The 9,313-nt window shown below is 35.5% G+C and overlaps 2 protein-coding genes across 4 annotated transcripts; one reads left to right on the plus strand and one right to left on the minus strand.

The window, feature by feature from the left end:
• Positions 1 to 1,597: 1,597 nt before the first annotated feature.
• On the minus strand, positions 1,598 to 4,961 carry LOC101166268 (THAP domain-containing protein 5). 2 transcript variants are annotated; one of them, XM_078941493.1, is made up of 4 exons: positions 4,930 to 4,961; positions 2,977 to 3,186; positions 2,475 to 2,661; positions 1,598 to 2,310 (listed from the first exon to the last, which is right to left on the minus strand). In XM_078941493.1, exons 1-4 carry the CDS (start codon positions 4,944 to 4,946, stop codon positions 1,672 to 1,674), a joined length of 1,053 nt encoding a protein of 350 aa, XP_078797619.1. In that variant the 5' UTR covers positions 4,947 to 4,961; the 3' UTR covers positions 1,598 to 1,671. The 2 variants fall into 2 exon arrangements, with proteins under 2 accessions (XP_078797619.1, XP_004082934.3); XM_004082886.4 differs by having other exon boundaries at positions 3,014 to 3,186; positions 4,930 to 4,956.
• On the plus strand, positions 4,953 to 8,540 carry dnajb9a (DnaJ heat shock protein family (Hsp40) member B9a). 2 transcript variants are annotated; one of them, XM_004082887.5, is made up of 3 exons: positions 4,953 to 5,139; positions 5,408 to 5,648; positions 7,386 to 8,540. In XM_004082887.5, exons 2-3 carry the CDS (start codon positions 5,432 to 5,434, stop codon positions 7,850 to 7,852), a joined length of 684 nt encoding a protein of 227 aa, XP_004082935.1. In that variant the 5' UTR covers positions 4,953 to 5,139; positions 5,408 to 5,431; the 3' UTR covers positions 7,853 to 8,540. The 2 variants fall into 2 exon arrangements, with proteins under 2 accessions (XP_004082935.1, XP_078797629.1); XM_078941503.1 differs by having other exon boundaries at positions 5,077 to 5,115.
• The last annotated feature ends 773 nt before the right edge of the window (positions 8,541 to 9,313 follow it).

Here is a 9,313-nt window from a genome sequence, read left to right on the forward strand (position 1 = left end):
GGCCTATTCCAAATAAAAATTCATAATAACAAAAAACTTGCCAAAGATTTTAAATTGATGACTTACTGAGCGGTTTCTATCGTTAAGTTTTTACAGATATTTTGAATATTTGATTTTGCTGAATATAGACAAATGTCTGATGCAACACGGAACTAACAATGGGGCAAAGTACTGGGCAAATTTTCTGAAGAAGATCAGTAATATTCATAATTGTTTTTCAAAAGTTTGTAACAAAACCGTACTTTGATTTAAACGTTTTTAAACAAAAAGTGGAAGTTTTTATTCCCCCCCCCCAAAAAAAAATCTTTACATTAGGGACCGTTGCATTACTGTTGCTGCAGTCAATATGTAATTTTAAGACTTGTTTATTAACATATTTAACACATGACTAAATGTGTTTTGAGACAGTTTCAGTTTCCTTTTTTAATCTTTTTATATTCCTAGTTCTGCTTGTAGCGTAAATGTTCATAGAATACAATTTAAAGTAGACCATAGCAACCAAATGTTTAGTAAGCCGTAATGAAATCCACATGTCTATTATCTACAATTATTCACACAAAATTACTCTTTTATTACATTTTTTTATTCAAAGTTTTTTGAATATTTTTTTTTGTTTTTGCATTTTTTATGGGTTCTAGGTAATATTTTTTTGCTAAATATGCGCATTGGGAGTTGGGTCATCTAGACCCACTAGACAGAGCTCTGAACCTTTTTTCTTCAATGATTTGTGATCTTCACTGGTGTCCATGGATTACATGAAATCTTTCCACCTTTATCCACCTTTGTCATGGTAGGGAGAACACGTCAATGTAAGGGGGGGGTCATAGGATAGCACAAGGGTTAACCGATAATTACTTTGAAAGCACATTAAAATCCACGGTTTCAGTTGGGTGGAGATCCACTCTCTCCTTGGTCCTTCTTAGTCTTATTGATTAAACACTGCACACCGTCTTTTATCCGTCTCTTTTCTCCCTTTGTCACTTTTTTTTCCTAAGGCAACTAAGAAAAACGTTTACGTTTCTTTAAAAACATTTCAACATATTCACAAAAAAATAAATATTAAATAAATGCATGAATACAAACAGAACTCCTAAATTTAGGGAAAAATGTAATATAAATGATTTTGATAAGAAAATTTACTGTGAAAGTGCGATTTTTAAATTATTCCTTAATAATAACTCATTAAATTGATTTGATGCAAATAAAATAAAATAAAAAAAACAAACGTTTAAATACTTCGATTTGACTTAGTTTACTTTTTTGTTACATAAACAAATATTGAAATGTAAACAGGAGCGGATTTCAAAACTGCCTTTTAAATAATGAAGAAAAAAAGGAACCATCAATCAGGTTTAGAAAAGCACAGGAAATAGTATTTTGTTTCTTTTCAATCTTGTATTTGAGTCACTCTTCTGAGGAATATTCATATTCTCTTTCAGATATGACTTCTTCAGTGTTTTTTTTTTTTTAAATCAGAGTTTTTCAGCTGAAAACCAAAAATATTTCAATTTGATAAGATTTCTTTATCAATTAAAGCCACCTCAAACTCATCAAACTCTTTGCATCATTAGATGCGAGGTTACAGTAAGTTACACACTTATAGTCTTTTCCACAGTTGTTTTTTATTTTACATAACAGGAAATTCTGAGCGAACGTTTGTGTGAACATCTTCTAAAGCCGTCTGTCGGCGTCCCTCTGCAGCAGAGCGATCTCCGTCTCCAGCGCCTGGATTTTTGCCACCGTGTTCTGCTCCCTGCGGTCCAGCTCCATGATTTTGGCGTTCAGACACAAGACTTTGCACCACAGCTGATCTCTATTCGTGTCCTCCGCTCTGCAGTAGGAGTGCTCATCCGCCGAAGCGCGGCCTCCGCCTGAGGACTCCCTCGCCGTTGAATTTTCCTCTAAAAATGTTTGACCCGGCGCCGTTTGGGGGTCAGCCGTGTCTGTTAGTGCGGAGGCGTCGCAACAAAGCTCGGCTACGGCAGAGTCCAGCTGCGCTTTGGTATGAAGTCTGTCAAGAGGATGCTGTTTAAGATCGGATCCTGCAACCATCCCATCATCACAGACTCCAGGCTCTGGAATCTCTGTTAGAAAAACAATACCGGTGCCGACCACAAGAGGGAGCCCTCCTGTCTTTGAAGCTTCTGCAGCATCCTGTCTTGCATTTCTTTGAGCTGCTCTCCATGAATTCCTCAAAATCAGAGGTTTGCTGCTGTAATAAGAAGCTTCTTTAGGCTCAACTCCAACCTCTGAGGCGCTGGATGTGATCATGGGGCTTTGCTTGCTTAAACAGAAGTCTTTCTCACCGTCCTACAGGACAAAAACATAAAAAATGACCATTAAAAAACGGAAAATTACAAGTAATAAAACATAAAAAACTCAGAAAATAGATGTGTCAAGACAAATACAAGCAAAAAAAAAGCGTGTTATTTGGATTTTAGTTACATAAACATAAAAAAAAGACAAATGCATACATTATTGTCAGCAGGAAAAATGGTGGGGACGGCTGTTTGCTTCAGATAACGGATTCCCCATCGGATGTCAAAGCAGCTCTGTGTGAAATGTTCACTGCACAGATACTGATGTCGACTTGGCGTCCAGCCTCTCCGGTTCATGTTTGCCACCCATTTGTGGAGCCGCGGTTTGTCTTGTAAGGGAAACCTTCAGTGAGGACGACAGTAAAAAGCCTCATTAGCATCTTAGACTGAGCCATAGTAAATTCACCAAAATAAAAGCTTTATTCTTACAGTCTTTTTCATATTTTGAGAGTTCTCAGTGGTCTTTTAGCAATGAGCGCTTTTAAGCTTAATTTTTCTTTATATTTGTCCTCCATCATCAAAAAAATGCCAATATAATATGTAAAAAACAGCAAAAACACAATTTTCATCTTGGTGGGTCTTTAAACTGCATAATTAGCTCATAAAAACTTAGCGTCTAGGGGAGTGGCACCATAGAACCAATGAACATGATGTCTACCGACTAAGTAAAGGTTTGAGAGCGTCAGAAAACATACGGGTAAAAGCTAATTCTCTTGTGTTCTTGTCTGGACGAAGTTCCTCCTCGGTTTCTGCAACCTTTGACGGCGCAGTAGCGAGGCATGTCTGAGCGGAAGCGACATGAAAACACCTCCAACGGACTGCCACAGTTCTGAGAACGCAGAACAGCGTGAAAATGAGCACTTCCGGTCTGTAAAAAAATACAAAAAACTTTATTGTACATGGCAGAAACATTACAAAAATATTAATAAGCCGTTTACCTCAATACAAAGATGTAAAATAAAATAAAAACACTTTCGAACTGTAAAAAAACAAAAAAAAACGTAATTGAACATGGCAGATACAGTACAAAAATACCAATAGACTGTTTACTTTAATTCAAAGATGTAAAATAAAATAAAATTAAACAAATAAAAACACTTCCGGACTGTAAAAAAGAAAGAAAGGAATAAACTTTATTGTACATGCTGACATGTAAAAAAAATATCAATCGACAGTTTACTTTAATACAAAGATGTAAAATCAAATCAAATAAGAACAACACTTCCGTACTATAAAAAGAAGAAAAAATGTTTATCGTAAATGTCAGATACAGCACAAACATATCAATTTACTGTATACATTCATGCAAACAAATAATATAAATAACATTTCTGTACTGTAAAATAACAAAAGGTATTGTACATGGCAGATAAAGTACGAACATATCAATACTTCAATACTGTACTTTAATACAAACATGTAAAATAAAATAAAATAAAATAAAGAACAACTCTTCTGGATTGTCACCAAAAAAGTAATCAGTGGCAAGATTAACTTTTATACCACTAAATTAGTTAATTAATTAATCAAACCTTAAATGTAATATATCTACATATACATATATATCTTTAAATATAAAAGTTTGAACAGTAAAACTTATTATTTTATATTTCTATGTATTCTACATAGGCCAAATATAATTTTAAATCTGTTTCTTACTTTTATTTTCATTGGAAGACTTGACCTAACCATTTTCCATTGTGGTATCATCTGCAAATTTTAGGTTTTTTATCGCTTACCTCAATTACTTCAAGTGTTGCCGACTGAAATCGTTTTGGCCTACAAGTTAAAATAATGTATGTCAATTGTCGCACTCCTTTGATATTGTTAAATCTACAAGAAGTGCCCTATAAAGTTTTGAAAGCAGTGTTTTTTATTATCCGCGTAGAGATTTTAAATGAAAAATGTTTTTTTTTTTCCTGAAAATCTAAAAAGAAGATCACTGGGGATGATTTCTTTATAATCCAGTGTTGTCAGAAATATACCTACCAAGCATAAAACGGCTTTGGGACTTATGGACAATAGCATGAACACCATTTTTAAGTTTGATTTTTAAAAAATAACGTTTAGTAATCTTCTAATATGTCCTATACGTTTGTGTTCAAACTGGAACTGCAGCATTATTTAAACTTAATTTCTGCTTCAAAAAATACAAAAGCTCAAAAAACAATTAGCATCTGTAAATCTTTTGGACTGCTGACATAGATTTACTCTCGCATTTTCTCTTTTCTCTTTATTTTTTTGTTTCTTTTTATTTCTTATTCCCTTTTGTGTTTATTATTAATAATTAGTATTTTTTAAAGAATGCAACATGTTTGTTCTGTATTCAGAATTCTATTGTACATTATATGTGCATAATTGTTGTATTTTCTTGTTTTGTAAGTTGCAATTGTTCAATAAAAAAAAAAAAAAAAAAAAAAAAAAAATATGTCCTATACGACCGTTATACAAACCCGGAAGTTTGCGTAAGTCTCTCTTGTTTCATGGGTAATTTTTTTTGTTTAAATTTAATTAGTATATATAATATTTATCACTACTGACAAATATAAACATAGAAAAAGGTATCCACATAATAAAAAAAAATATCATTTTCTTTTTCCTCTGTAACTACCGTGATCTCCATTGCATTCGTCCACGTGCATACAGTTTTAACCAATCAGAGCTCACCTTGTGACCAGCTCTGACCAATCGCGTTGAGAGTCGTGGTGTTACGGCTCTGGAATGCATTTCGTCAGTCCCCGCTAGCTTTCGTTTCGCATCAGCTGGAGCTTTTGGCGGCTGACAGAGCTATCATTCGGTCTGTTTGTCATCTCTTTTACAGGTAAACCTTTTTTTAACCGTACAAACCTAATTGGTTTTTAATTTGTAAATAAATAGCCAGTAAAGACGCGTTTCTGTTTGAAGCTGTAGCTTTCCATCAAAATATTACCGGTTTTTGCCGCTAACAGGTAAAATTAGCTAGCTAGCTAGATTAAGTAACTTTTATTCTTTCCTTTTTTATCGGTTGGTAAGTTTTGGTTTTAAACGTGTGTCTAAATAGTCTTTTTGTGCCGCTAATATATCTCCTTCCTCCCCACATCCACTAACAGGAAAAGAGGGTCAAAAGCACCGATATGGCTCCAGCTCAGTCGGTGTTTCTGTTAGCCGTACATGTCCTGCTCATATCCGAGTTCATCCTGGCAAAGAGGGACTACTATGATATTCTGGGGGTCCCCAAAGATGCCACGGAGCGCCATATCAAAAAGGCTTTCCACAAACTGGCTCTGAAGTACCACCCCGACCGGAACAAGGGCCCAGACGCGGAGGCAAAGTTCAGAGAAATAGCAGAGGGTAAGTGGGGTAACTTATTGTGTCAATCAATGTTGTGTCCGAACCCCCTCACTAACACCTAAAAGACTATATAGTCCGACTAATAAGAAGAAGAATATGCTTTGCATTTGTTTCTTTTTATTTATTTATTATTGCTATCCAGCTTCTGCCGCTTTGTTCATTTTTTTCTGTTTTGCATCTATTGATTTTCAACTTTGTTAATAAAGTTTTTTTGAAGAATGAAAATAACGTTAAACACCGTGCCCTGGAATTTAACGCAACTCCGACGGATGCTGACTATTTTCTTTTAAACGACAAATATGACGTCACTACGAGAATTAGGGCCACCGTGAAAAAAACAACAACTTATATTTGGTTTTGCTTTATTAACAGTTTGTTTAAAATATACATATTGTATTTTTGTTCTCAATAGTTAAGAATTTCAAAAGTTTAACACAAGTGTGACATATATTTAGAACTGTTATATTATGCATGTTATATTTCTGAAATGTATTCTGCAAATGTTCAAAAAAATGTCACCAAATTCAAACTATAAAATAATAAAAAACAAGAAAAATTTGAGGCAAAAATTCTTAAAATAATGAAGGGAAAAAGTTGCATTTTAAAAGAATAAAGTAGTACAATGATGGAAAAAAGTCAAATAAAGTCCTAAAATTATGGGAAAGTTTGAGAACAAGCTCATAAAATTATGAAGTGTCACGATTTTACAGGAATTCAGTCGGAAAAAAAGGTTAAAACATTAATGAGATTAAAGCTGTAAACTTATTAACGGAAATCAAGATTTTACTGAAATGTAATTGTACTATTTTAAGAAAAGTTAAGTTTTACAACAACAAAGTTGTAAATTTGTGCTTCAAAAAATAATTTAACAAAAGGAAAATCAAGTTTTAAAATTTTTTTCACATTTAGCTTTAAAAAAGGTTTCCACCTCTCTAAGAATCTGCTTTTCTTTTTATTGTACAATTTTTAATTTGAAGGACTTCCAAATGTATTTTTAAAAAAGCTTTGCAAACATAAAAATCTGCCAAAAATTCTTACATTTTTTATAATTGTTATGCACTAAATTTACAAGTTTTTTACTAATTTACATTTTATTGCAATAAAATGTTTTTATTGTCATTTCTTTAATATATAATTGTACAACCGACTTTTTTTTCCCCCCTCATAATTTAATAACTTAACTGAATACTAAATTATCACCTGTGGTATTTTACAATCCAAATGAAGCGAGTTCAAAAAATAGATGTTTTGGAAATCATTTAGCCTTTTTTTTAATATTTCTATGGAGCAAAAACTCAGTGATGTCCTGATCAAATGAGTGCTATGATCATTTATTTAGATTTTCTTTTTTAGTGTCCCTAAAACTTCATACGTCACCAGTCTTCCAATGTAAAAACATAATAAAAAGGAACATTTTTTTTCAAAGATTATTTATGTATCCATTGTGCTCTGATGAAATCCAGGATGATTAATAAAAAAATGAATTGGGATACTTTTCCCCCCCAAATGATTAAAAGTTCAAACACAATTTGCCAAACTAGTAAGGATTGATGCACGCAGAGAGTTATGGGAAATTTCCAGGGCAATGGATTTTAGAATGGTAGATTCATACTCTCAGATAAATGGCAAATGCACACTTTTATTGTATTTTAATTGGACAAATGGTGGGGTATATTAGTGGGGTATATTTTAGGAAAAAAAATCCAGTCTATTCTAAGTATATTCTCCTTGTTTTAGCATATGAAACGCTTTCGGATGACAAGAGAAGAAGAGAGTACGATCAGTTCGGCCACAGCGCGTCCTCGACAGACGGCCCCGGAGGAGAAGGAAGCGGCCACTATAACTTCAAACAGCACTACCAATCCTTCAACTTCGACGACATTTTCAAAGACTTTGACGCCTTCGGCCAGCAGCGACACCAACACCACTTCCACTCCCACAACCAGGCGCACCAGAAAAGACAGTTCGACGGCCACTTCCAGGCCCACCGAGAGGCCATGAACAAGCAGCGGCGGGTGTTTCAGCACTCCAGCTTCGGGGGCGGGGTCTTCGACGACATGTTCGAGGACTTGGAGAAGATGTTCTCCTTCAACGGGCACGCCTCCAGGACTGACGGCAGGTTTCAGGGCTCGGCGAAGCAGCACTGCAGGACGGTGACTCAGCGCAGGGGGAACATGGTGACCACGTTCACCGACTGCTCCTGAGGGGACGGCTGAATGCTAATTTATCACTTTGTGGACAATACCGGGGTAGGACCCACCCACTCTGCAAACCAGCGGAAGCAAGTTTTACAAATAGATGTTTTGGAAATGATTTCTTTTTTTTTTGTTCTATCCACGCTGGCCTGAAAAATGACAACTTGAAAGCAATATTGTTGCTCCTAGCATAAAAAAAGAGTGCCAGGATCATTGAGGTCATTGATAAACTTTGATTCATCTTTATTTTTGTGATGGTACGATCCAAAAGACTTGGCTCATTTTCTCTTTTGAGGATAGTGAAGCCATGAGTCTTCATTATGTAACCTTTAGTTCTGCTATTATCACCTGCAAACCCCCCCCTCCCTTTTTTTTGCCAATTTGAAGGAGCAGCCGTGACAGTTTTTTAGTTTGAAAAAAGATCTGATGTGAAAGAGGCACAAGTCGTCACTGTTTCCTCCATTTGAATTCTCCAGAGGAAGTTTATCGGTTCATGCTAAGCTGTTCTTTGTCCGACAATAAGAAAATATGCTTGCCAGTGAAGCTAAATGGTCTGAAAAGTTTCCAAACGGATCAAAATGTGCAATATGTTGCCTATCATTCAAGACAATGCTGTCATTGTCTTACGTCTGCACTTTACGTACGTGTGTGTGTGTGCTGTTAATAAACTGCATCCTTTTTGAGTGATATAAAAAAAGCAGCAGTCCTTTATTTATTCAGATGTAACCCTTGTGCTATGTTAGATGACCCCACCCTTACTTTGACGTGTTCTCCCTACCATGACAAAGGTGGATAAAGGTGGAAAGATTTCATGTAATCCTTGGACACCAGTGAAGATCACAAATCACTGAAGAGAAAAAGTTCAGCGCACTGTCTAGTGGGTCTAGATGACCCAACTCCTAATGGTAAAGTGCTTAGGATAGCACAAGGGTTAATCATATGATTAATTTTGCTAATCTTTTAGTCTTGGAACTAAAGATACATTTTAATAGGAAAGACAAACAAGATTAAAACAGGCTTTTATTTTGAAAAAACAGCAACGGGAAAAACATCCACAGATGCGAACCTAGTTGAGAAATGGTCAAATATAAAAAAAATGTAGATTATAATTAATCCTTGTGCTATCCTAGGTACTTTAACATTGGGAGTTGGGTCATCTAGACCCACTAGACAGTGCTCTGAACCTTTTTTCTTCAATGATTTGTGATCTTCACTGGTGTCCATGGTTTACATGAAATCTTTCCACCTTTATCCACCTTTGTCATGGTAGGGAGAACACGTCAAAGTAAGGGTGGGGTCGTAGGATAGCACAAGGGATAATGAAGTTTGCAGACGACACTACTGTGGTGGGGCTGATCTCTGGGGGTGATGAGACGGCCTACAGAGATGAAGCCCTGAAACTGTCCAGGTTGTGTCAGGCTGATAACCTCATCCGCATCCCGTCCTACTGCATCACAGTGTGGTTCTCCC

This window comes from Oryzias latipes, chromosome 23 (assembly GCF_053564925.1).
Source record: "Oryzias latipes strain Hd-rR chromosome 23, Olatipes_Hd-rR_3.1".
NCBI classification, from domain to species: domain Eukaryota; kingdom Metazoa; phylum Chordata; class Actinopteri; order Beloniformes; family Adrianichthyidae; genus Oryzias; species Oryzias latipes.